General features: G+C 40.3%; 1 protein-coding gene across 1 annotated transcript; it reads left to right on the top strand.

Moving 5' to 3' along the window:
• The first annotated feature begins 300 nt into the window (after nucleotides 1-300).
• Nucleotides 301-15,810, top strand: SAMD8 (sterile alpha motif domain containing 8). Its single transcript, XM_048945590.1, has 6 exons — nucleotides 301-434; nucleotides 6,176-6,780; nucleotides 8,271-8,366; nucleotides 9,040-9,157; nucleotides 9,959-10,109; nucleotides 11,051-15,810. The coding sequence occupies exons 2-6, from the start codon at nucleotides 6,203-6,205 to the stop codon at nucleotides 11,353-11,355; spliced, it is 1,248 nt and encodes a 415-aa protein (XP_048801547.1). The 5' UTR covers nucleotides 301-434; nucleotides 6,176-6,202; the 3' UTR covers nucleotides 11,356-15,810.
• The last annotated feature ends 11,955 nt before the right edge of the window (nucleotides 15,811-27,765 follow it).

The raw sequence follows: 27,765 nt of genomic DNA, 5'->3' as shown, positions 1-27,765 counted from the left end.
AGATAGCCAGTACTGGGAAAAACAAACGACGCTGTATTTCCATAGAGCATGCTGTACCCCCACCACAGTTCGGACAGGCTCTGCTGCCATCTCGATGAGCAACAACCCCTGCTTCTCTGCGGCTGTTCTCCGATGGGCTGTGGGGCGTCCCTTAGGAAACACACCACCAACCGCCCACGGTGGCTGATCCCGCACCTCGCCGGGTTTCGGAACGGCCACTCAGAACCGCCACCCGGCAGCATCACACCGCAGAACGCGAACGCGCAGCCCGCCGCGCCGCCCCGCCCCTTCCGCCGCCCTGGCGCGCCGCTTCCTGCCGGGGATGGGGTGGCTGCGGGGGCCGCCGCCGCCGCCGCCGAAGGGAGGCAGGGCGGACAGGAGGCGCTGCCGCCCCGGTGCTGGGTGCTGCGGCACGGCCGCTCGGCGCCGCTGAGGTGAGGCGGAGCGCGGCAGTGGTGGTGGGGCCGCGGGAGGAGGAGGCTCCGCGGCGGTCTTCGCATCGCCTGCCTCGGGACTCGCGTCGTCCGTGGGTGCCGGAGCCCGACCGGCCGCGGGGGCGCGTCCCCGGTACCGGGCTGCCGTGCGGCCGTGGAAGGCGGCGGGCAGCGCTCGCGGGCTGCGCGGCGGCGGAAAGGCTGCGCGGCGGGCGGGCTGCTCCCGGCGGGGGCCTGCGGTACGGGGCTCCGAGGACGCGGGGCTCGGGAAGGTGTTGTGCCGGTAGAGCCCCTCACGGAGTAGCGGGCGGCAGCGCCGGGAGGATTTTGGAGGGGTTAAGGCCGTGAGCTGAGAAAGTTGCGGCTGTGCTACTGTCATCCATCCCGGGGAGTGCGTTGGGTGGCTGTCGCTGCTCAGGTACTGCTGGGGCTGCTCATCTTTGAAAATCCAGTGAGTTTGGGACGCGAGAGCAGTGCTTACACATGAAGGAAATGATCTGTAGGCTTGGAACAAGCAAAAATGTGAAATCGTCATGTTTTACATGGTGGTCTTTTTGCTGCGTGTTCCCCAGAAGCGCAGTTAGAAGCCCAGCATGGCCTGGGAGCTGCCATGCGTCAGGCTCTGAACCACCGCTGCTCCTCGCATGCAGCTCGGTGATGCACACACCAACGGCTGAGGGCTGTGAGGCTGAGCTGTGCTGCCTTATACGTGATACTCACAGCTTCCCAAAGCTTCTGATTTCTTGCATGTCTTAATGCGTTTAAAGTGAGGAAGACTCCAATCTTCGTTGGAGTAGGGAGATCAGTTTGTCAGGGGTTGTTGAGAGTAAGAGCAAACATGGCTCCACTACAAATACTCTTCTGATGTTAATGCGGATAGCAGGATTGTTTCTGTATTCCACTGTTTTTACACAAAAATGAGGTGTGAGAAGAAAAGAAAAAGAGATTAAAAAGGGGAAAGCAGCAAATCTGAGTTGTTGTTCTCTGAGGAGCTGGATGTGGGATTTTTTGAAATTGGTAAAACAAATCCTTGATATCTGATATTTAGCATGTGAAATGTTCAAGGTTTTATATGAGGTCTTGTCATGAAATACTGTGAGTTACACTCTAAGATAAGTGAAGTGGGGGAGTGCTCAATCAGTTGCTTTGAAAGTTGCTTGTATGTGCCATGAATGATTGTGGTAGGATAGAAAAACGTTTTGTGAGCTGGTTAGCAGATCAGGAGATGCTGTCAGTGTTCGCTTGAGTGTAGTACAGCCATTTGGTTTAATGAGGTGCGGCACTCGAGGAGCTGTATGTATTCTATTCAGCTGCTGAGCTGTGTAATCGCACTTAGTGGTTCTCAAGACAAATGAGTTTAGCTTCCAGGATCGTGTGTAATAGCTGCTGTCAGTTTCGCATGGAGGCATTCCATCAGAAGGGCTCTTTAAGCATATGGAGCTAATCTTTGCTTTTACTGTGTCAGTTCTTTATTTTCCACCATGCAGCGCTTTCACTGAACCATTCTTGAAAAGCAAATCTTCCTTGATGATCTGAGGCTTACAGTAAGCCGAACAGGTGTTACTTTGTGGGACTTTGTATCTTACTTTTGTGAGTTGCACGGAGACAACTCTCAGACCAGTTGTAATGCTGCCCATAAGGTCGCTCAGTAGAAATGTTTACGGAGCAACTCTGACAGCAACGTCACTCAGAAAAACTGAAAGCAGGATTTACGGGAGTATTTCTGCATGAGAAGTTACTGTAGGCTCACTTCAGGAAGTCTATCCCATTTCTCAACCTCAAAGTGCTCAGGGTTTTCAAAAAGAGCCAGGGATGAGCAGCAGCCACAGAATATGAAACTGCTGTTGTGTGACAAGGGAGTGGTTCTCCATATTCTTTTTCCAGCACAGCAGTGCTGACTGAGCTGGACAGCTGGCTCAGCACTCGCTACTTTGCGTGGCTTTTCTGTGCAGCAGCAGAGTCCATGTCATGCCTGCATTGCACACCAGCAGATGTTGCATGGAAATCTTTTCTCCCAAAATGTGAGATGTGGTGCTCCTCAGCCAGCTGAGTCAGTGAGGGGGGCTGAGCTGGAATTACCTACATTCAGACTTCAGCTTGAAAACTATTGCGAAGAAATATAGGTTATATCCCTTGAGAACTGATCGTTCTTCAGTCACCTTCCTAGAATTCTTCTCAAGGATGGCAAGAATTGAAACTAGCTGGAAATAACAATCAAGAAGTGTGACAGCAAGGGGTCACAGGCTGCCCAGCACACAGTGCAGCACAGTGATGGTGGCTCTGCACAGTGAACCCACAGCACCCTGCTGAGCCTGCTGTGGGCACTGCCACCTTCTCCCTTAACCCTTCTGCTGTGAAGCTGGTGTATGTGATCTGCATCTCCGTATCAGGTCTGTTGCCTCATGTTAGTGTAATGATACTGCTACTGTCTCTCAACTGTAGCAGGAACTTTCCACCTTTGTACCTCAGTACAGTGACTCATTGTGTGCTGGAGAAGTTATGGGCTTAGTGGTTGACTACAGGTAATTTAGTGCAGAAAAACATGCTAGAACTGTGGGTAATAATTCTGAGATAGATGAATTTTCTGTACCTGAATGTGCACCTGTTCCTCCTGCAGTAGTTCGTATTCAGTTGTGTTCATGCTGTTAATTGAAAGACTGGAGAAGGAAAAGGGGAAATAGAACACATGATATGTGCTGCTGATGAGCTGACTAAATATAAAGTCAACAGTAACAGGAAAGTAATCAACCAGCTCACTGCAGACATTGCTGATGTCAGGAGAAAAGTATATTTTGCCCTCTGACACTTAAGTCTGCACTTGCTTAATGTTATTCATGTGTTCCTTTGTTTGTTTTTGGAGATAAAAACCAGTAATGTAGGAGGCTCTTGGTGCTGCTTTCTTCCAAAAGGTATGTACAGTCATCTGGGTGACTCTTCTGTTACATTGGTTGGTTACACAGCCTGGGCTGCTGGTGTTGGACTTCAGTGCAGACTCCATGTATGTATGTTTCATAATATTTCTCAGTTAATAGTGGGATAAAAGAAATCACATAAAAGTTATAGGAAAAAAATGAGGTTTTAAATTATTCTATGTATATAGAATATTTCAGCTTCTGTCTTTTAAGCTAGCATTTTTCTTAAGCCTAGAAAATGAACATTTTGGCATAGAGATCTGTGCTGTGTTCCAGGTGCTAAGATTATTAGGAAAATGTGCTTTTTACTGTGTAAAACATGAAAGTGGCATTGAGTGCATAGTTCAAAGGAGAGTACGGTGTCTGAGTTTAAGGAAAATATCATCAAAGGTGGTCTTAATCGCTGCTGTTCCAATGAAGTTAGCTATGAGTTGTGTGGGATGGTTAACTTAGTGTTTTAGTGCTGTCTTTGTCTTTTCTAGCTGGCTAAATATCTTCCCTTAGTATTTGAAAACAGGAGCAGGTGCTATCAGGTGCATCATAGGTTGATACAGACTTTCTCCCTGGACTGCCCAGTCAGTAATGACCTTTGATGCTTTGGGGTACGCTTACTCAGTGTTGTGAGGTCACGTTTATTGCATGCCATGCAAGGGCTGATTTCTATTAATTAATTATTTCATTCATTTATTTAAATTTCTGAAATGCTATATGAAGAAACACTGAGTGTTGAGATTCTTTTACCGAAGGAACAAAATTCTTGCTGGGGTGAAGAGAGTTTCCTGAACTTGCCCTCAGAAAGTGCTTTGATTAGAAGGCAGGTCAGTAAGTTGAGTGTGTTTATGGTGAGTCTAAATTCACTGCTTTTGGAACATGTGTAATGATCACAGTCTCATAAAAGCACAGATTGACGTGTGGCTGTACTTTATCTGTACTCCTGAATAAAGAAAGCTGGAAATTCCAGTGAGCAACTCTTTTTTTTTCTTTTTAGTGGAGTAAGTTTTTTTTTTAAGTATATAAAAAGATCAATTAACCATTCATTAATTACAGATTGTTACTTGGTTTATAATGGCTATATTGATACAGCTGCTTTGAGCAAGATCTTCAATAGTATTAAGGTAACAAATGATCAACTCTACTCTTACATGGAGAAGGAAGAATATAGTAGATGTGGAGATGAGTAATGGTTTGTGGATGTTTTGGCAACTGTTTAATTCAAGATGTTAAAGGTTATATATGTATTGACTGTATGTGGCCTTCTGAGAAATAAAATCTGTGTGTAATGTACGTGCTGTTTGTATACTATCAATTCCACAGGGAATATTTTAAGGAGTAGCACTCCCTTGAGCCTTTAAAAGGGCAACGTTGAATTGTGCTGCCGTTTTTCAGCTGAACTACTTCTTTTGCTCTACTGAGAAGTGTTAATGGACAGAGTCTTTTCTGATACAGAAGAAAGTGGTGCATGGTGCTGTTAGATTTGCAGTGAAAGAAGTTGCACTCGGTCATTATAGGTGCTGCTTCTGATGATAGGCATGGTACATTTTTAAAAAGAAAAGGTGAAGTAAAGCTTGTGTGTGTGTAAGAGCTGAAAACTCTTGAATGCCTGTGTTGGGTTCAGTGCCTATTTACTGTGTACAGGAGCTTAATAATAGAAATGTTTTGTACTGTTATGTGCTTTCTGAGATTTGGTTGATGTGATTGAAGCATTCTGGTTAATTACATTGCTTTTTCTCACAGGAAAGAGCTGTGAAACCGATCTGTTTCTTAGACAGTGGCTGTACAAAAGCTACCAAGTATAAATTATGCACCAATCCATTCTGTACTGCTCTGGGTCTTAAATATTGAATAAGCTTTTTAATACTTTTACATCATTGGTAACCTTATTATTTTTTTCATATATTCCACGTAAGATATTGAGATTATTATTATTATTAGTTTTTAACTGCACTAAATTATTTGTAGAGCAATGAACTAACCCCACCATTTGAAGCTGTTATGGTATCTTGTTGGTCCTACATGAATAAAGTGTTGACGCATTGAATTCCCTTCTTAAACAATATTCTAGAGTTAAGAAAAGGATTATTGAGAAATTTGTAAGAAGAGAGTAGATTTTTTTTTTTATATGATCTCTATTTATCATGACCATTTCTAAAGATATTTTGAAATAAGAAACAGTGTTTGGTTTCCAATGCTTTTATTTTTAGAGTATAAAATCCTACATTATTTGCAAGCATCTATATTAATTACTCAGCTCATACATACATATCTAAGTTGGACAACTGTACCATTAACAGCTGAGGTGGCCCAGGTCAGTATGACTGTAGATACCAAGCATTAGGTTTACTGGGGTGGGAGCTCTTGTTACCAAAGCTTTCATATGTATTTTAAAGCAGTGGAGTATGTTGGACCTTGGACACTGTTTTAGCCATATTTCAGTTTTACATGGCTGCTGGTCTTACTTCCCTCCTTAGTTTTTGAAGTTACAACAGTAGACAAGAATAATGATTAAGCTACTATTTAAACAGGGTAGTCTTTGTTTCTTGTTGCCTAGTGTAATTCGCAAACTCAAGATTTTCATTTGTAATGAATAAAGACTGGTTAGATCAAGGAAATATTCTCAGTCTGGGTGATTTCACAAGTAAAAATTAATTTTACTAGACTAAAATTGTTTAAAAATATTTACTTACCTAATAAATTATGCCTGGTTTTTGGCTGGCACTTACATAAAACATCTTTGGCTAATAAAGCATCTAAGAATGCATGAAAGACAGTGATGTTCCAATAATCTTCAGTAAACATTGAGGTCTTATCCCTTTCTCCAATGTAAAACAGGTCAGTGTTATTGGCGGATAGAGGACGATGGCAGGCAATAACCAGCTTTGCATTCGACGTTGGACTACCAAGAATGTGGCCAAGTGGCTGAAGGAAGAAGGCTTCTGTGAATATGTGGATATTTTGTGCAATAGACACAGACTAGATGGAATTACATTGCTGACACTCACGGAGTATGATTTACGGTCTCCTCCATTGGAAATCAAAATCCTGGGGGATATCAAAAGGCTGATGCTGTCCATACGGAAGCTACAGAAGCAACATATTGATGTCCTTGAAGAGCTGGGATACAACAGTGATAGTCACATTGGTGCTGTGTGCGCTACTGTGGGCTCACTGCAGGGTACAGATTGGTTTTGCAATGGTGAAGTACCTCGGGACTATGATGGACCAGTTACTGACTTGAACGGTGATCAGTATCAATATGCAAATGGAAAAAACAAACATTCGACAAGAAGACTGGACCCAGAGTACTGGAAGACAGTTCTAAGTTGTGTTTATGTCTTCATAGTGTTTGGCTTTACATCATTTGTTATGGTTATAGTACATGAGCGAGTACCTGACATGCAGACATATCCACCTCTACCAGACATATTTCTAGATAGGTAAGAAATTTTCTTTTAAAACGAAGCAATAAGTTGATGTTTAAAGTGTGGGCTGTCTTTTTTTCCCCTTCATTTTCAAAGTTTTATATGTTCTTGAAGATGGTTCTGCAAAATGGTAATGAGTGTAGTATATTCTCTCCATAGACTGAAACGTGCTTCTGTTAGATGTACGGATTTGGTCATCACAGGGGAAAACAAATTGAGCTGTTATTCTACCCTGTCTGTATTTAATTCTGTGTCTTTAATTGCAACGTAGGAATTAATAATTCGATCTTTTCATTTTAGTAAAAAGGATGATGGTCAGCTGTTGTAAGTAAGCAGCTGTTTGCTTTTCCTGAAATCTGGATGCTGCTATGAAGCTTAGTACGTCTTGCTATAGGAAAACTTTTGATGAGGGAATGTTCCGGTCTTAATTTTCAAGTTCTTTCTCAGTTGTGGCAGCCCACTGATGGCTGACTTTCTGAAGAAGATATATGCTTTTTGCTTTGGGATTGGTAAATGAAGATTGGAGATTTTCAAAAGACAAGTCAAACTTTCTAAAAGTCATGTCTTTGTGGCTTTATTCATTCTAATATCCATTTTCATTACTGGATTTAGTGAAGTCATTAGGGATCTCATCCTTTGAGGCAGTGTACAGAATCTCCATGAATTATATATAGCTCAGCCAGGATGGTCCTCATCAAACAAAGTGAAAAGAAATGAGAGCAGTGGCATTGCTGGATTTTGTTCCCAGGGCAAATTCCAAAGTATTCAGTGGGTGAGAGGATGGAGGAGGTCAGAAAGCAGCTCACTGAACAAAAAGGGGATCACTACAGATCTAAGCATTTGAGCAGTGTTTTGCTACCCTTTTGTACCAAAGGGAACACACAACTGAAAACTGATAGTCTCTATTTTGGTAAGGATGTAGAGTGGAAATCATTGCTAGTGCAACACGTATGCAAGAATTGAATCTTTTGGACAGCAAGGCTAGATGGTTTGCATACATGATTATCATTGAAATCTACCTTTGAAAGGAATTTATACTTTTCCTAATGCCCTTCTAGTTCTGTTTCATTTCAACTACTTACAGTTTTAAGCTTTGCAGGATTTCATTAGTTGTGTTGACATGGCATTCTTACAAGAATAATTGGTGTGGTGTAAGTTTGTGTCAGAACTGTTTGTAGAGAAACAATGGTAAAAGAACACATCCTATTAATAAATCATGTAAATTAAGTGAGCACAGTTGAGATTTTCTTTCATTTGGTGAATTCCATGTAAGTGTTTCTTGAAAATACAGGAGTAGAAAAGGGACAATTGAATTACAAAATAATTGAAACTATATTTCACTCAGTCTAACAGTAATTTTGATTGTTGTTTAAACTATTGTGAGAGTAATGCAAGTTAATTTTATAGTTAGAACCTTACATGGTTTGTTGTTTTGTTTTAATGCTGGGACTAGAAAGAAAAATTAAGCCTTTGTATTCAACCTTTCTTGCTTCATCTGTTTTTAGTGTCCCGAGGATACCATGGGCATTTGCTATGACTGAAGTATGTGGTGTAATTCTTTGCTACATTTGGCTGTTGGTTCTTCTGCTTCACAAACACAGGTACAGTGTATATATTCAAGGCAAGTAACTGGTAATGTGGTTTAGAGGAAGGAGTTTGAGGACTCCTTAGAATTTGAGGACTGTTTAAGACTTTACAGTTAATAACGTGTAAACTTCTAGTATGTTGTTAGAGTGGAGTGGATTTAATCAAGAATGTTGAGTTGTGAAAATTATGGAGCAATTTGAATTTATTTTTCTATCAGACTTGCAGATCATTTCCTGCAGAGCATGCATATTTCAGGGACTCACCATTGTATATTCTCATGCTGTGACAATTCTGTTCATTCTGAGAATGAAATTCCACAGGATTGAACCAGTGTAGCAGTTTGCTGTCACTGAAGTGTAGAAAACCCATTTGTGTGTGTGCCTATTATAAGTTAACTTTTCACCATTTTGTTCATTTTTATCAGTTCATCAACAGAAGACATGAGTGCCAAAGCTAGTACAAGTGCAGCTAACATAAATGCAGAGGAGTGGGGCTGTAGGGCTTTTGTTGGCTTGTTCCATTGTCTCACACTGTCATGTGGAGTGTTGCCTTTATGGTACTGCTTAGAAGTAAAATACAGTGATTTGGAGCTTTGTGGAAATTAAGCTGAGGTGGGAGAAAGTGTTACCAGCATAAAAACACAATGCATTGGGATTCTTACTATCAGTTTCTGTGTATTCTTCCCAGGTCTATACTTCTGCGAAGGCTGTGCAGCCTTATGGGGACAGTATTCTTGCTACGTTGTGTTACAATGTTTGTTACCTCACTCTCTGTGCCAGGCCAGCACTTGCAGTGTACTGGAAAGGTAAAAGCATGAAACACTTCAAATTTTCTCCTGTTTACTTTTTAAAAAGGTTTTGAAAAAATATTATCTAAATCATGATAAAGATGGTAGTGGCTATTGTGTTAGATGTATATTGGTGAGATCAGCATGTTTCTTTTCCTCTCTGCCCCCCTTCATTTGTTGCCATTATGCAGGTACTGCACATGTAGGAGTCTTTAAAACTTGCTGTTTTGGAGGGAGGAGAGACACTTGGTAAGGGGAAAAGGGGAACTTTTAAGAATATTTCACAACATAAACTGGAGAGAATCTTTCAGAGAGATATGCACTTAAGACATTGACTTAGAAAAACTAGAAGGTGGAGTAATCACTTCCTCATCTTGTTGGGTGCACAGTTTGGAACAAAATATTAGTGTTCTAAGAAGAAATATTCTTTTTAATGTGGGATTTCATATTTTTATCCTAGTTTCTAGTTAGAAATCTGAATAGTAGAAGATTGACAGGGATACAGTATGAGGTAGAATGTGTTCAGGGAAAAAAACAAGTGACACTTGGTATGTCATTGACTTGCAACAAAATACTTGCTCTAAATGCCAGGATTAATCAGAGGCAGTAATTGACATTTCTAATGGACCTCACCACCACAATAAAATACAGTGATGTGCTAACATATACTTTAATAACAGACCCAAAGAATCAATTCTATTAACCACACATAGTACTAGAGAGCTAGCTTCTAGTTATCTGTGGTATAACTTGAAGGATGTACTGTTAGCGCAGGATAGGAACTTACTAAAGGTTAACATTACTGTCTTTTGCACGTAGTTGTATGGCAATGTTTGGGCAAAACTCCAGCGGGCATTTGCAATATGGAGTGGCTTTGGAATGACTCTTACTGGAGTACATACATGTGGAGATTATATGTTCAGTGGCCACACTGTTGTTCTGACCATGCTCAACTTCTTTGTCACCGAATGTAAGTACACAGTGTCAATATTTAAATGTGCTGAAGTGTTAAGAATTTGTACTGCTTGCTGTCAACCAAAGGTGCACGAGTGTAAATACTTAAATGTCCTTAAGTGTTCTTTTCTGCTTGTCCTCAGCGAAAGGCGTAGAGTAACATTAAAGTTAACAAATTCAGATCTCTGCTTTTTCTCTGGTTTGTGGTGGTTCAGTTGCAGACAGAAAAGAAACAGTACCACATCAATTTATGGAAGGATAAATAGGATACATCTGAAAAAAAAACAACCAAGCAAGCCAAGAAATTATAGAAAGGTTTTGTAGCTTGCTGATGGGAGAATACTAGAGAAGTTATTAATCATTTTCTGCTCCTTATACACTTCCCTTGATATCTGTCAGCAACCTATAAGTAAAATCTTAGGCTAGGTGTGCCTTTGGTATAATCCACAAAAATGAAATACAAAACCTCACATAAGTAAGAATATATAAAAGAATACTGTCTTGTAAATATGAACTGTGATTTAATGCAGTACATAGCAATCTAAGATAATTAGTTTGAGTTCATGTTTGAAGGAATGACTGGAATAACAGAAAAATCTATACTTTATGATATTTTTCTCCCTAATGCATAGAAGAGGCATTTTCATTAACAGAAGCTGTTTGGGTTAAGTTCTGCTTTACACGATCCTAAAACATTTTAGGATACTTGGTTAACTCAGAAAAGAATGACAGCTGTATTTGTAAAGCATTAATGAAATGCTTGACATGTATAACATATTCTCATTGAACTTATTTGACTTGTGAAACATAAGCAAGATTTGTAGATGAAGACAATAATTTCATACTTTTTTAGATAAAAAGCAAACAATGCATATAAATTTACTGGATCTAGGCCTGGATTGAGTAGTGACCCAGAGTTTTGAGATGTTTCAGGTCAATTACTCTGTTTTCTCCTAGATACGCCAAGGAGCTGGAACTTCTTGCACACCTTGTCTTGGGTCCTCAACCTCTTTGGAATCTTCTTCATTTTGGCTGCACATGAACATTACTCTATAGATGTCTTCATTGCCTTTTACATCACTACAAGACTCTTTTTGTATTACCACACATTGGCTAATACTAGAGCATATCAACAGAGTAGAAGAGCAAGGATCTGGTTTCCAATGTTTTCTTTTTTTGAATGCAACGTTAATGGTACTGTTCCCAATGAGTACTGCTGGCCATTTTCAAAACCTACAATAATGAAAAGACTGATTGGCTGAAGAGCATGTGGGTCAGTTCAGATTTTTATAAGGTGTTATAACTAAGACCCTGCAAGGCTATCTGGAGGGGTTATAAAGCAATGTTTTTTCATTCTGTGGCCAGCGCCTCCTTGTCTTGTTTCTTAGATTCTTAGCCATAGAATGGGGTTGTCACAATTCACAGGAATGTGTTTTGTTGTTGCTTTAAGAGAAAACAGTGCAGGGTCTGGTAGAGAGGCAGTCAGCGAATGGTGAATAAGAACCATAATACTGTTACCCTTAGTAAGGTTCTGTGTGAATGTTTAAGTGACTTTAACCTCAGATGTGTGCTTGTGCTGAATATGATACACCCTTTACAGGCTCGGTTAATCTCCATTCTCTGACATGCCATCCTTCCTGTATACTGACTAAAAATTTAGAACTTTATGATGACTTTCTCTTAAAAACAGTCATAAATTTAATTATTAAAACAAACGTGTATGCTTAAAGATTGAGGAGTACTGTGTCATAATGAGGAAAGCAATATAGTTCATGCTAAAATGGTCTCTTAACTTTGTTATTTGATAACAAGTCTTAATGTGTAACTGACAGTATAAATGGTCTGCGTACAGATTGCCAAAAATGAAAGTCTGCCTTGTGGCTATGATGTTTTTGTTTTGTTTTGTTTTTTAATGAGAGCTTACTTAGTCTAGTCTATCAGTCATCTGTATGGTTGTTCTAGCACTGGCAAGTCTTCCCTTTGGTTTTAAATAAATGAGTTAAAGTAAATGCTACAGACACTAAAAGCAAAGTTAATTTAGCTTTAGCGTGTTTAAAGCCACAGCATAACTTTTCTGTGTGGTTTTAATTGCTTTTTATACTCAGACCAGTGCATGCTTTTTAGGAGCAGCTCTTTAACATTGGAAGAACAGAACAATTTCGCATATCTTACTGTCCCATAAATGGATGGGGAAAATGCATGTAGTAACTGTTTCAAGAGGAGTAATAATAGTAAATTTAGGAAGTAGTGTTCATATTGATGTGCTTTGTAGCATTCTGGTGTCAACAACATGGCAAGTATCTCGGGATATACAAACACCATACATTTTATATATATATATATAAAGGCATACACTGTATATGTTCTTCTAACAAATATGAAAGAGACTAGTTATTAATTAAGTTGCTCATTTGCTACTCTGAAAGATAGAAGTACCATAAGCAGTTGAGTTTTGGTTGTTAAAAAATAGCACACTCCATAATGTGAAAGCAAGGATTACATAGTGATTTCTTATTCAGTGGTTTGTGAGTGGACAACACTAACATTGACAACACTAACGTTGACTGTAGAGGCTTGAAACACATTTATTCTCAATGAAAACTGATTGATAGGTAGAAGGTGCAAGCCATAAAAATGATGGAGCCATTTTAATCTGTTGTAGGTGGCATGTCATGGCTTAAGTCAGACTTGGAAAGTAGCATGAATTAGTTCTGGCTTAGTTCAAGCTGTCTTGATGACCATTATGTCTGCATAGAGAAGAAATTTTGGAATTTTGCACTTCTCTGCAGTGTATTTCTTTCACAAACCTGGATTACACCGTCTTGACCATTGTGCACTCTTTGTGATGTATTACTTTTGTAAATTAATTTAGTTCCTATTTCACAGAGAAATTGTGCATCTTGAAGTATCTGCCACCTGTAATGAGTACACATAGATCATACTATTCTGCAGACTTTATATTTATAACATTCCAATTTTTAGTAAAATTTCAAGAATTCTGTATTGTTCAGTCTGCCATAGCCTCGTGGCTCTTGCCATCCAGATTGGTGAAATATGCTTACGCTTAAGGGGAAAAAAAACAAAACTCTGAAAGACATTCACTTGCTGTCCTTATCTTTCTGATTTCAGAAAGGCAGTTTGAACATTCCTCTTGAGACTTTATAATCAAAGAGCTCTGTTTGTTAACTTAAATTTATCTTTGCAATGCACGTGCAGTTATGAATGCTGTTTTTTAAACTCTAGCAAAGGATCTGTTCTCAGGATGTGCAGGGTTGTATTCTGAGTTCTGATGTGGAGGTGTATGCTATTAGACTTGCAAAGCCATTGATTCTGACAAGAAACATGTCAGTGCTGGCTGGCACAGCTGTGTCTAGATTGAAAAAAAATATTTTGCAATTTAGGCATACAGGAGAATTTTCAAGTGCAGCCCCGTGTAACAATGTTTACATAAAGTAGAGCTATCATTTCAACGTTTTTTAAAATGAAGTTTGGATTCTTTGAAACGTAAGGCTTCTCTTTTTGTTCTAATTTAATTTTTCAGATTCTCTTCCATGTTTTAAATCAACGTTGCCTATTAGTGTTCTTTAAAGGAAGTTTGTTCTTCTGTTCAGGCTGTTTTGCTTGCTGCTAAATATCTGAGATAAGTAATAAATAGAGGTTGGTTTGGTGAGAACTGAAGTGCATCAAAACACTGCCAGGGTAACTGTGCTCTTCTGTCTTGGAAGTTCATTTTGTCTATCTGGAATCATAGAAGAGGAAAGCTTGAAATTGATAGAAGACAGAAATTCTGATTTAATGTAGTAAAAGATCACAGTCAGTCTGAAGAGCTGGTAATGAAAGGTTTATTGTTAATGAGGTGGAAACAAGTTGCAAATGACTGACAGGCTTAAAATTCTGTACCTCTTCTCTGCAGTCAGTGTGTTAAAAGCATTTTGCTGCTACTCTGCTGCTGACAAGCCTTTTTGAGGAAATGGCAGCAGGGCATCGAGACTTGGATTTAATGCTAAATATGTTGAGGCCCGTCTGTCCTCCCTTGCATTGGTGCACCAGTTTCTGCTCTCTTTCAGCTTGCTGCATCCCTTTTGTGCCAAGTCACCTTCTTTTGTCTGTGGGAGTACCCCCTCGCTTCTTTTATCTAGCAACTTTGGAAACTTGAAAGTAGTCTTAAGATCTTCCTTGTTACCACTTTGGTGTTGTATGTAGGGAATGTCTGAAAATAAGTATATGTGTGCACAGACCTGAAGGTGATAGGCACAGCCACTCATGTAACTCATCTTCCATGTACCTCATGACACAGCTTCTTAGATTGGCCTTCCTGGACTTCAGCTGTTCTTGAATAATGATATTAAAAACTTCCATATGTGTTAATTATTTTTATGTCCTTTGGCAAACAAGATAACACTAATGCAGAGCTTTGGTATGGAAATGTAGGTAGTTTTCAAATGCTCAAGACTAGCAAGAATTGGATCCTGTAAGTATACTGCTCGTGGTGAAGCAAATTATAAGATTAAATGTGTAAGCAAGTCATTAAATATTCTGATTTTAGTGAGGGTTGTCATTTTAGTTTATGCATTTCCTTGGATTAGGCCAAGTGCATCCTGTGTATGATAGAGTAATGGGAGTAGGTAATGTCACTTTCTTTTCAGTTTTTCCTTTTTTTCCCCTTATCTGCTATCAAAGAAAACATTCCAGTAGAATTTCCAATAAATTTGTATCTAACTGTCTTGAGAGAACAACATTTTTTTTTTAAATAAAAAAAATAAAAAATTCAGAACAGAAAAAAAACATGTTAAATGTTATGAAGAAATACTTGAAATCCTCCAACAAGCACTGAAGTGCAGGTTCCTAGGATCCTATTTTCTGTATGAGGGCACTTCATGTAGTTTCTCATGCAGTACCAAAGAAAATATTTAAAGAGAAGATGGAAGGGTAGAACTCGGACATCAAAAGAAGTCTTTGCAACAGTCAGTATCTCCTTGGTGTTGGGTTTGTGGGTTGTTTTTTTGTTTGTTTTTGTTTTTTTAGTAACACTTGCACACTTAGGTGCTCCACTTGTCCATTACCGTTTAGCCAGGTTTTTGGTCTACTAAAGTCCACTGAGGTTTTCAAGCATCAAAACTATTGTGGAGCTGAAATGTAATCATTAAGTATCCGATTGAAGAAATAGAAGATGTTTTGGGAAAAAAGAAAAAAAAGTAGGTTTTTCGGATGAGAAGCAAAAGAGAAGTAGTCTGTAATAAGTGACAAATAGTATTCCATCTGTCCAGTCCATGTGGTTTATACTGTAAAGTTGGGGAGTTTGTTGGAATTTGCAGGTAGTATTACTTCTGTGGCTTTTTGATTTTACTTTTTTAATAATCTAGGATTCTTTATAAAAACTTGACCTGTAACTATAGAAAACACCAGAATCTTTAAGTACAAAGTCAATTCAGCAGAACTCCTAGCAGTGAGCCAGCTTGTCCTCTGAATTATTTTGTGCATATAGACTATGAAACAAGGATTGCTAGACCACTGATGATTAATAGACTTCACTCCTTCTGATGCATCTTTGACGTTGCCACTTTTTTTATTTGAAACTGTGTTTCTTGGGGGGGTGGGGGGGAGTGGAAAAAAGGCCTTTGGAGTGATTGTGCAGTTATCTTGCCTGTTGTATTGAGAAGAGCATCCAAAAAAAAAAACCCTCACAGCCCTTGGAGCACTATGCTGTTGTGAACTCTGAACTTTGCTTATAGCAGTTTCCTGGATACTTACTGTTTGTATCTGGAGAGAGGTGCAGTGAGCATTATGTACATAATTCAGTGACGTGCATGTTTTTAAAACCAGTTTGTAATAAGTGTAAGAACTTCAGATGATGAATGTGGAGGACAGTAACCTGATGTGTTAGCCCAGTGATTATGTAGTTGAAGACAATGTGCAAGTTGGTATTGCTGTCTCTTTGAATCTGGTTTTGTCAAATATGGAAAACGTGTCACATGTGAGTAAGCACAAACTGCATCGTACATGTTCCATAACATAATAGGGATATAGGAAAATGAGTTTTCACGCTGAGCAGTTACTTTAATTTGTCTATGACAGAGAAAATAGTATTATGTAATGGCTAGAAGGTATGCCAGTGAAGTTTAAAGCAAGTATTGTAAATAAGTAAATATTGTTTGATTATAAACTCAGATTGAATTAATATATTGTTTTATATCTTTGTTGTATTAAAACATATTTAAAAGTACTAAAATAAAATATTTGAAAGATGGCAAATGTTTGTTTTACTTCATGTGTAAAATGGTGGATTTGTTATCTCTGATAGTGCTGTGACCATAGTAGTATACCTGAGCAGTCTGGGGTGTAGGGTTGCTTTTTCCCACAGCTGGGTTTTACTGGTGTAAAAACAGGTGGTGTATCAGTTTGCCTCAGATTTTTTGCTTTGGCAAATCACTTCAATATTTTTGCTAATAACAAGTGAGAAAATGTCTTGTAAAGAACTCAGCTAGCTCTGACAGGACAGGTTTCAACACCTTGTTTTTTTCCACTGATTTATATATTGACTTGATTTACTGCATCACTGCTCACTGCCACACCTGGAGACATTCAGTCATCTTCAGCTGAAAGTGAAATTAACTTCTGAAATTTGTACATGCTTTTTTGTGCGCTCAACCTGTTACTGCTTTCAGTTACTGATTTCAGCCACCTAATACTTGAAAGGATGTACAGGAAACTCATTCCTATGGGGGGGATATTTAAAGAGTGTACCAGGTATACTGCTGCCCTGGAGTTACATGATTATACTTGTAAATGGCAACTATGAAGTCTCTTTTGCGACCTTAACCCAGCTGAAACACTTCCATTAGTGTTGAGCCAGATGCACTTTTAGATGTATTCAACTGCTGGAAAGTTCTTTGTTTACCTCCCTCAAAATTATATAATCTCAATCAACCTGGTAATTTAGAAAGTCCTTAATAAGAAGCCCTTTGTCACCATATTATTATGATAAGTTGTTCAATAGGAGATTCAAAAAGAGAAGTGGATGTGGCAGGACAGCTTTCTGAAGAAAAACCAAAACTTTCATGCAGAAAGTGGAACTGGAGGCAGTAAGGCCCGGTGTACCAGTGGCAGCACACTTATGGCACCTGTTGGTCTAACATTCTGGGAGCCAATAAACTTGTTTTGGAAGCCTTGAACAAGTATATGCTTTGTGTGGTGTAAACATGGATTGGGAAAGCTTCCAGAGAACATGACTGCCTGCTTCCCAGGATGTTACAAGACTACTTAGAGATGTGAACTTGGAATGAAAATCTATTCCCTCCACCATAGCTTGCACTTCTCTGTGCAACTTCTGAAAACAGAGCCAGAAAGCAAAAGCAGATGTTTAATGAGAAGAAATAAAACACAGTTTACACAGATGGGCTTTAGACTGGTGTTAAAAAATCAGATTAAACACCTCTTGCTGGCTTATGCTCTGATTAGAGAGAATTTGGAATCACTAGCTTCAGATTGTCATTCTGAGATCATGATTATTTTTTGTTCAGGTTTACTTTCAAAACTCTCTCCAGGACACCTGATACAGAACAGAAACTATTACCACAGTAAATTAAGCAAGGGTCGTTAAAATATCTCCAGTATCTGCAAACTGTTTACTATGTCATTGCATCCTGGCTCCATGTCTGGTGAGCTTCTTGTTGATTCCAAGGAAACAGTTTATTTTTACCTGTTAAATGTGTAGGTGCCAGTCTGATGGACTGCTCATCATTTGAGATGTCTGTTGAATGGTTAATCTCAGACTTCCATAGAGCTGTCAAAGTATTTCACAACAACTGAGCATTATTTGCACAAAAAAAAAAGTTTTGGACTGCTTGAAATTGATTTCTTAAAGCATACATGTGAAAGTAAGATTCGTGTTGAGCTTTTCCTCCAAAAAGGAAAGAAGTAATGTTAACAAAAGATAGTTGGTACATAGAACGTGAATTCAGTATAATAGCATGCATATACTTCTAACTCTTTTGGGAGAGATAATAATTAAAGATTACAGCTGCTGTCTTGTGTCTGTGGCTACATAGAATGGTGGTTGGATTTTGTTTTTGTAGTTTGTAATTTTTTGGGTTTGTTGTTTTGTTTGGTTTGGTTTGGTTTGGTTTGGGTTTTTTTTTGCTCTCATCTATAATTAACTGTGACTGGTTCCACCTGGATTTCTAAGCAGCTGCCAAATACTAGAATAATTCAAATAATTTCCATTTCTGTCAAACTGGAGTTTGATGCTGTGACAGGAAATCAGTGGACTTCACAGCAGTCATTTGACAAGCGTAAAAATGTTGACCAGCCACCTAGATGAGTTTTTTCCCTGAATGTCATTAGTTTCTCAGATGGGTTTTTTCAAGCTCTGGTATGCCATGGCAAACAGATCCATTTTGGAAGGAGGTATGTTTAATGAAAATGTTTGTTTGCAAAGAAGTGTTGATCAGTTTAAATATAAAAAGTGATTCGCTTTTTTTCTCCCATTCCTCTGCTCAGTGAACTCCCCAGAGCTCAATCTATGTCTGCCTTGCTGGCTGTAATTAGAGGCAATTACCCTGAAAAGAAGAGGGGCAGAGCAGATGAGCAGCAGACAACAAAGTTACTGTCTGTACTGCAGCCTGAGAAGGGATTCTCAGTAAATGAAGGGGAAAGCAGTTAAGTTTACCAGTACTCTGAAGGAGAGTGGAGGATGAAGCTTGAGGGAATTACCACAAAATGTTCACAGGTACCTGAGCAGGCAGAGGCCCCTTTGGTGTGCAGCTGGAGGCAGTGGGGAGCCAGGAAGTTAACAGCACTGAGGCTACTGTGTGAAGCTTCATCACAAGCCTTTTCCCAAAGAGCCCTCTGAAGCTTCAGTAAAAGTTAAGATTTCTGTATCCTTTCACCTTTCAAAAGATTCCAGATATTAAGTATAATAAGTATATTAATTGTAATTAAAAATTGTTTTAATGAGGAAAAGAGAATGTTTGCAAGCCTATTTTCATTAGGAGGAAATACCAGCATATCCTGAACAAGGGGGGAAAAATGTGATTATTTTTTTCTCTTCATGCTTGTTTCCTAACTGTGTGTTACAATCTAAAGGGCTCTGCAAGTGTCACTACCACTGTGCTTCTGCAGGCATGAGATGAGTGGTGTCCTCCCCCATCCTGCTGTGCTCCAAGATAAGCACCAGGACCATGAAGGGAGCTGGCTCCTGCTGAGCAGCGAGGCTGTGCTGGCTTTGCTCTAGGAGATATGCCTGAAGTGCCTGGCACCTTGACCTGCCAACAAGAGCAGAAGCTGGGGAGAGAAGACAATAAACGCATGTGCAAAGTATTATCACTTGATTTCTGCAAAACAATAACTCTCTTTCTGTACTAGATCACACTTAGGCCAAACTAAAATGTATATGGTGTTCAAATACATAAGTATATTTATACTTAGGCGAGCTTCTTTTCCTTCTCAGTAATTTTCAGTGCATCTTAGCAAGCTCCACTTTTCTTTGAAAACATCAGCTTGTGCCATAGGGCTGTCCCACTGGTGAACATTGTTCTGAGTGCCTCAGGGATGGCATGGTGCTGAGGCCTGTGCCATGTGGAATGGCTGCATGGTACAAGCGCTTCTGAGGAGAGGAGCAAACAGTTTGTGAGCCAAGTTCTTTAGCGAGGGTGCCAAAAAGTGACTCAATCTGTGAATAACAGAAGTTGGAGTATGTGCACTGCCTCTCTATTCCTTGCCTGCCTGCTAAGAATAGCCCTGGCTAAAGCAGCAGGGCACACTCCTTCTACATGTGACAGTCGCAAGCAGTCAGTCACGTGGCTGGAAATACCTACACTAAGTTTTGCTCTGCTGCAGGTTGCTCTGAACATACAGGAGGCAGCAGAGAAGGAAACTGGTTTGCAACAGGCTCTGCTGAATGGTGACCGGGCAGAAAGCCTCTTAGATGTTTTTCTTACAAAGGTGGTCTGGTGACTGGTTTGCTCTTCATGAAGCTGCTTGTGCAAGATGTGTGTCACAGCAACTGAAACCATAGCTTCCATGGGAGCCTGGGCAGGGGGAAGGTGTGGAGCTGCCACCTCTCACAGCACTCAGACAGGCCTGGCTCTGCCTGGGGCACCAGGCTGTCCTGATGGTAGAACCCAACTACAGCCGCATGCTGCTAGCAGCAGGTGTGTGCTGACTGAGAACAAACTGAGGGTCATGTGCCAGAATTAATGCATTTTCTTCAAGCAGTAGTACCTACACAGCAGAGGTAAGCCAGTAGCTAAATCCACATCAGGGTACCATGTGAGCATCACTGTCACATCCGAAAACATGAGCTGAAGTCAAAGCTCTGCTAGCTGTTATGTATGGTTTGCAACTCCTGTCATTTTCACTCTTCAGTGAGGATGCAGACTATATCATTTGATTGCTATTGATTTGCCCTTGTTTTTCCACATGCTATTTATGTGCACAAATCCCTCCAGTGCTTCCCCTGAGGCAAGGAACCACAGTTTGGCCCAGTTCTCTGTAGTGCAGAGCAGCTCACAGCATCTCCCCTAGCAGCAGGTGCAGTGGTGAGTGCCTCAGCCATGAGATTACAGCGGTCTGAACCCACAAACAGCTGCTTACTGTGGACATTCACATCCAGCCTGGGGTTGCCCAGACCAATGCTGATTAATACAGCTCTGGGAGGTGCTATCACAAGAGACGCATCAAGGAACCTTAAATAAACAGACTCAGCTTGCTGAGTTAACCTTAAGAAATCTCCCAGATAAGACCAAATCATATATTGATTTCATAGAAGCGTAAGGTTGAAAAAGACCACTAAGATTATCTAGTCTGACTATCAACCCATCCCACTATGCCCACTAAAAGACGTCCCTCAGTGCCAGATCTCCATGTTTCTTAAACGCCTCCAGGGATGGTGATTCCACCACCTCCTCGGGAAGCGTGTTCCAGTGCACTGCCACTCTTTCTGAGAAGAAACTTTTATTAATACCCAACTCAAACCTCCTCTGGTACAATTTAAGGCCATTACCTCTTGTCCTATTTCTGTTACTTCAGAAAAGGGACAGATCCCTTGTTCTTAGTTCAAGCTCTTAAGAGGGAGCAGAGGTTTCAGTTTCCAAACGTGGAAGATGTGAAAATCCATCTGGACCTGGGACAGTGGGCTGCAGATCCCTGCTATCTCAAAGTGCAGTACCACAGCAGAGCTGTTTCCTCTGGGGCAGCCAAGAAGGGTGCTGGCTTAGAAAGGCTTCCTTACCCCTTGTAAGAAGAGTGCACTGACAGGGCAGTTACCTCACTGGGGTTCCTAAGGGCACTTATCAGAAGCAGAATAAAGGTAATTCGGATTCCTTAATTGAGTGTTCTTTCTTAAACATTTAATCTAAATTCTGAATAATATATAGTGTTCTTGAAACATTCTCCTTTTTAGGTCACTAAGATAAATTTAGTTTTGTCTAAGAGTTTCCTATTTCTATTAATATGTCCCAAAGTAGGGACTGAAGAGCAAAAAGGAAGAGACGAAGATAACTTGGATTCACACCCATCTTTTCTTGATTCCTTTTTCTTCTTTCCCCTCAACCGCAGATGTTTTAAAAAGCTTGTTCCATGTTACCCCTTTTAGTCATCACCCTGTGATTTTGTCTTGCCAGCTCTGCTAGGCAGGAACAAACTTGTCAGCTTAGTGCAAACGCAGGCAGGGTCACTGAGCACCAATGCCCTATTTAGCTACAGAAACCCAAGCTGTGCTGTGGCCAAAGGCTGCTGAGCCTTCCAGGAGGGGTTATGGGGAATCTCATGGCAAGAAGATCAGGCTGGGCTGAAGATCCCTTTTGGCATAAGCTCTATGTGATGCAACATCCTTTTGCTGCTCAAGTACAGGCCAAGGGTGAAAGACCTTCTGAAGGCCTTTTTTTTTTTTTTTTTTTTTCCTGCTAGAAGTTATTAAAAGGAAACAGCTGGGCAGCAGCTCAGGACAGCAGCTGGACTGCCAGCACCCAGCCAGGAGTCAGCTAGTGCATTGAGACCCCTGCGCACTGTATTTGTCTCCTGGATGTCTCTGCCCTGAAGGTTTCAAAGCACATTCATCTTCCTGTGAAAATGAAAGCAAAGAAGTAGTCCTAGGCATGACAAAGACTGCAATGGATTAATCCGCAGACATACAGCATCTGGCTTCTCAGACAGCTTACTTAGAACATTTTCAATATGCTCAGATCGTAGGTGCTGACATATAAATTCCCTGAGCTGTAAGAATTCAGTGCTGCAATGAAAGAAATGAATGCGCTCCTGCTAAAACTGCATGCTTGTGCCTGCAATGAAAAGCTAAGTAAAACTACAGGGGAAAAAAAAAAGAGAGAGAGAGAGAAGCAACATATACTCAATTGTTCTTGGTCCCACACACTCAACAAGTTCACAGAAATCTTTAGAACTGCTAGTAGTGGTGGTCATAATTATATGGAGAAGAGAGGTTGTGTGCTGATTGGTGTAAGAGGCGCAGAGTCCTGTGTGTCACCGACTCAGTCGGCCTGAATATACAGGCTGAAACCGCAGTTCTGTCAATTTTTAAGATTTCTATTTTATGTCGGTGATCTGCTTCACTGCTTCTGGGTGACCTTTCTGTGATGGCACAGCCCTGGGTGATGGTGTCACGGCGCTGAGGTGGGTCGAGCTGATGCTGGATTTGAGCTCAGCAGAACAAGGCTCTCTGCATGTAAGCAGTTTACAAGAGTCGTCTTTGTGATTCTGTAATTTCTTTTGTAGTGCAGCATATGATACATCTTTTATTATTATCTTCTGGTCTCATTTCAGCTTTCTCCTACCAACGTCTCATATTGGTGGATCCATTCAATGTATGGAAATATATTTTTTAGGTACCAGAACCACGGGGCTGCGAGCACCAACCCCACATGGTTGCATCCCTTCTACTGCTATTATTTGTGACTTTGTACATCATAATCTCTTTTTTTTCATTTCTGGAGGAATTTGTATACCCCACTTGTAGGCATATATCTACATCATTCTAATTACTATTTCATTCATAAAAAGCTTTACATGTTATCCCTATCGCCAGGGCAAATGCAGACAGGCTGTAACTGTAGTTATACTGAGTTGGCTGAATCTCCAAACCTACTTGCAGGAAAAATGAAAGTGTTGAGGTAAGACATGAGAAATTTTATTAAGCCTTTTTTAATAAATCTGGAGTGGGGTAACTTAAAGCAGTTTGGCATTAATTTAATATTTGGCATTTAATATGACTTTTTTTTTTTTCTTCAAAATTCTTTATATACAAGGCTTTCACAATGTCATAAAAATGTGAAAACAAGAATACAAAATAAACAAGAACATCAAATTTTATCTATAGGGCTACTTGTTAAACAGCAAAATTTCCCGTCCTTCTGATTTGCACAGAATTCTGAAACTCCTTGATTTCCTAAAATAGATAATAATAATAGAAATAATAAAATATCACCTGTATATTCCACCAGGAATGGAAAAACTGTAAAACTTCATTCTGGTTCTAATGATGATTTATGCAATGGGCATTGGTCTACAATGGGACCTTCTTCTGAATCCAGGGACTTAATTCAGGATGTCATGTTTATACCCTCATTCTCCAGTTTAAGAGTGAAAGGAAGGAACAGAAAGAATTCATTTATTATGGGTGAAGCAGTATATCAGCCAATTCCTTCCGCTACACACTGCACATTGGGAGAGAAACAGTTGACACAGTATAATTAGACACTGTTGAGTAGATTTAACTAACCACACACTTCTACCTAATAGAATTCTTACTTCTAAACAGTATTAACCAAACATCTTTCCAAAGACATACTATCTTTGGAGTTCAGTATTTATCTTAAAATAAATACTAAATGATTAGTATCAGCCATACATGCTCTATTTTGTAGTTCTTCATTATATTCTGTTTCCTAAAGCTCTGTTTTCTCCTTGAATCATGTGAGTTATGTGGAAGCCTGGAGAATTAACCCATCCTTCTAGAAAACCTATTTCTATGTGATAAAAAGGAGCAACAGATCACTTCTTCTTTCTCTGAAAAGGTTCTTTCCTTACGATCACTCCTCATGAGCACTGAACCATGTGTTATTTCTCTGCATATGTCCTAATTTAATGCTCAGGTCATGCAGACAATAACTGTGATCATTAAAACAGCTCTTGATATTTCCTTAGCTAGATGCATACAGCCTGGGCTAGTTTTGAAATTTATACACAGACACCCATGTCTCTTCCTGCTCCTCCATCATTTGCAAACAGTGCCAAACTTTTCTCTCTGAACCACAGCATGGGAGAAAATCTTGAAATGCCTGAACTGTAAGATTATGCTGACTGTTCTCAGAGTATGAAATAGGTAAGCCAAGACACAGAAAGGGAAGAGCTGAGAAGCTGCTCAGTTTCATTTCAAATAGCACATTATTTTTCCTGGTGATTTGGCTGCATTTATCGTTTCTATCCTGCCAACTCTGAATGTGGAGGATTTCTGTCTGTATGGATTTTTGAGCAATATCTTGTCTATCTTTATATTACATACTCTGTTAGTGTTATGCCCAGGTGCGGAAGTGTTTCAATGTGACACTGAAAAAGTTGCAGTTATGTAATGGCTGTAAAGAAAGATATCTTTTTTTCAACCTTCACCTTCTGTTGTGTTTTACAAAAGAGGTCAATATCATGATTCAAATTAAGGGAATTAATTGCTGCATGTAAATCTGCAATAACCCCAGATTTCCTCATTCCCATCAGACACCTTTGCCTTTGTTCCTGTCACACTTTGTGTTAGCCCTCCCTCATCCTTCTGGCTTCCTGCGCTCTGTTTTTTCTGATCTCTGTTCTCGTGCGTAAAGCACTTGGGATTTGTTTGCTCCCAAAGTGTTCCCTGTAGAGACTTCCCATTCTGTTCAGAATGACAGTCAGGTGTAGCATCTCAAGCTGCAGTTACATCAGAAATCTCATCCCACTTCTTCAGCCTTGGAATGAAGTATGCACAGTTGCTCCTGGGACACGGTTTAGACCAACTACATTCACCTCAGAGATAGAGTGCTCTGTCGCACTGCCGCTGACACTGAGCAACCTGCAACTAGCCATGGTGTGACCATACACACCCACAGTCACGTTTCTGTAAAAGACAAAAATTCTACCATGGACAGAGAGTAGATCACACAGCAGGTCAATGTTGTTATTCTAATACCTTCTAACCATGTGAAAACACAAACCTCACTGGACTGAAGGAAAACGGAGGTCTCACAGCAGGACCTACCCCAGGCCCACCTGCCTTGCCAAAGCAGAGGGGACAGTGGCACTTATCCTCTGGAAGACAGAGAGCATGTCAGCTCGAAGCCCAGGGCCTTAGGGCAGCAGCTCACGTTGCAGCAGCTGTGCAATATGGCTCTGTATCACCTGCTGTGCTTGCCCTTGGCTCCCAGCAGGGCCCTAGAAAGAGAGGCAACCTGAGCAGAAGATATATGTTTGGGGAGGAAAGCATTGAAGCGCAGGCTGCCCTGGCAGCAGATACTGAAAAAGAAAACTTGGTCCCTCAAAAACCAAATGTAATTGCTATTGCTGTAGAGATGCCTTCAGGTTTGGGGCTGCACACTGGGAGTGGTTTATGGCCAATACTAATGCAGTACTTTGAGCATAAAAAGCACAACCTGTAAATAATGTAACAGTATGATTGCAGGGAAGTACTCCTACCTTTTGAGGGAAGGGCTTTCCTGGGGGCACGCTGCTGCCATCCCCGTCCTCAGCACGGTATATGGCTGCACTGCTCTGGACACATCCGGCTGCACCTCATTCTCTGCCCTGAGGATGGAATTTACAGCTTCCAGGCTTCCCCTTGGCATGGCTGCAGTGAGAGACAAAGACTTTCAGGGAACATTGCTCAGAAAATCCACCGTTCAGCTTCCTGTACTCCCCTGACCCTCGCTGGGACAAGGCTTGCACAGAGACAAGCGAGCTGTTGCATGCAGGCAAATAGATCTGTTTCACCTACACAAGGAAAATTTTGGAGGCCTGTTAACCTGTGGTGTAATTTCTTTGGTGCACTGGATTTTCTGAGGCATGTGATCTTCATTCAACTACTTATGAAAAGCTTGAGATGACTGAAAAAATGGTGACCTCTAAGTCCCATAACATGCCTCTGCCTGTCACAGTAACTGTCCTGTTCTGCACCATGAATGCAGTGCTGGACTTCTGTGACATCTCCCCTTCTACTTCTACTTATCGGGGACTCACAGAGATGTAATCTGCTTCCAGATGCAAGTCTTTACTTGGCAGGTACAGGAATTGAAGGAATCATAAGGTTGTGTATGTGTTTGCAGGACTGGAGAATAAGATAGGAAAGATTACCCATTATTGGTTAAATATCTGCTGTTTGCTTATGATCTGCTACAGGCTCCAACGTGTATTTGTTGACTTAGTCTTTAATTCATGGCAATGAAAGAAAATAAATGTGATTACTTATGAATAACCATTATCTTGGATTAGCTTAAATTTCAGTGCTTTACAACACCTGCTGATACTGAAACTCTTGCAGATATTTGCCAAGGTTGTGGGAGAAATTTTGGTGTAATTTTACTCACGTGAGCATTGTCATGCCATAAATATTTTCCACATCAAAAATAGCCTACCTAGTAGCCTTTCAAAAAGATACTTCTGTCAAATATCCCCCTTTCCTCCACCCCCCCTTTTTTTTAAATTAGGGGCATTTTCCAGTGTATAAATCAAACCTTGACCAAAGTTCATTTGCAAATTGAGCCCTGTCTAACTGCTAGCATAGGTAACAGAATATAGATCTACAAAAAGTAAGATTCTTCCATAAAATGCAGATTATTTGAATGGCTAAGTGTAACAGCATGAGGGATATGGTCTAAATATGCGACTGATCACCAACAAACTCCATGCTTCTGTCATTTTTGTGATTCCAGTCTTATCTGCAGTTATAAGATGGAGAAAAACACCTGAACGAAACACAAGGTCAGGGAATAGAAGCCTTGAGCAGAAATGAAAAGGAGAAACATCGTTAACACAGCAGAAATGATCAGTCACTCTCCTATTTACTGCAGGTGGGAACTATTGCACCAATCACTGAAATGTACTGCCTTACATAACTCATTTAGAAGCACTGGGCTGATCTCTTTGAGTTTCTCAGTGTGCTTTGCCTGCAAATCACCATTTGATTATTTAATTGTCCCTCCCTTCCCAGGAGGTGTTTCCTCCAGGAGAGAAATCCATTAGTTTACTTGCTTAAGAATGTCAGGAAACCTAGTATGTTGTAGCAATAGCAAGCAGCAGAATTTGGGCTTTTATTTATTTATTTCTTAAAGTTCTTTATTCCTTGAATTACCAGAGTTGAGAAAAAAAATAAATCCAGAGGTAATAGAAACTAAAACAGAGGGAAAAAAAGATGTAAGGGAGCTTACCATCAACCAAAGGAAAACCCAGAAGATGGAATAAGTACAGGTTCTGTATGTTTTGGTTTTCATTTCAATTCCTCCTTGCACTTTACTAGAACCTCTTCACCATCCTGTTTACTGATTGTTTGGGGTTGGGTCAGCATATTATCATAAGCATATGAGCATACATCATGCTCATTTGTTAGAAGAGCGTGTGGTTCTCTCTGTAAGCTCTAACAAGGACTGGGTTCTGGTTTGCCTTGGGTGTAGGGCTGTGGGGATCCAGCTTTAGTTACCTAG

The sequence above is a fragment of the Lagopus muta genome, chromosome 5 (genome assembly GCF_023343835.1).
Source record: "Lagopus muta isolate bLagMut1 chromosome 5, bLagMut1 primary, whole genome shotgun sequence".
NCBI classification, from domain to species: Eukaryota; Metazoa; Chordata; class Aves; order Galliformes; family Phasianidae; genus Lagopus; species Lagopus muta.
Note: the sequence above shows the minus strand (reverse complement) of the source record. Positions and strands in the feature narration are given on the sequence as shown.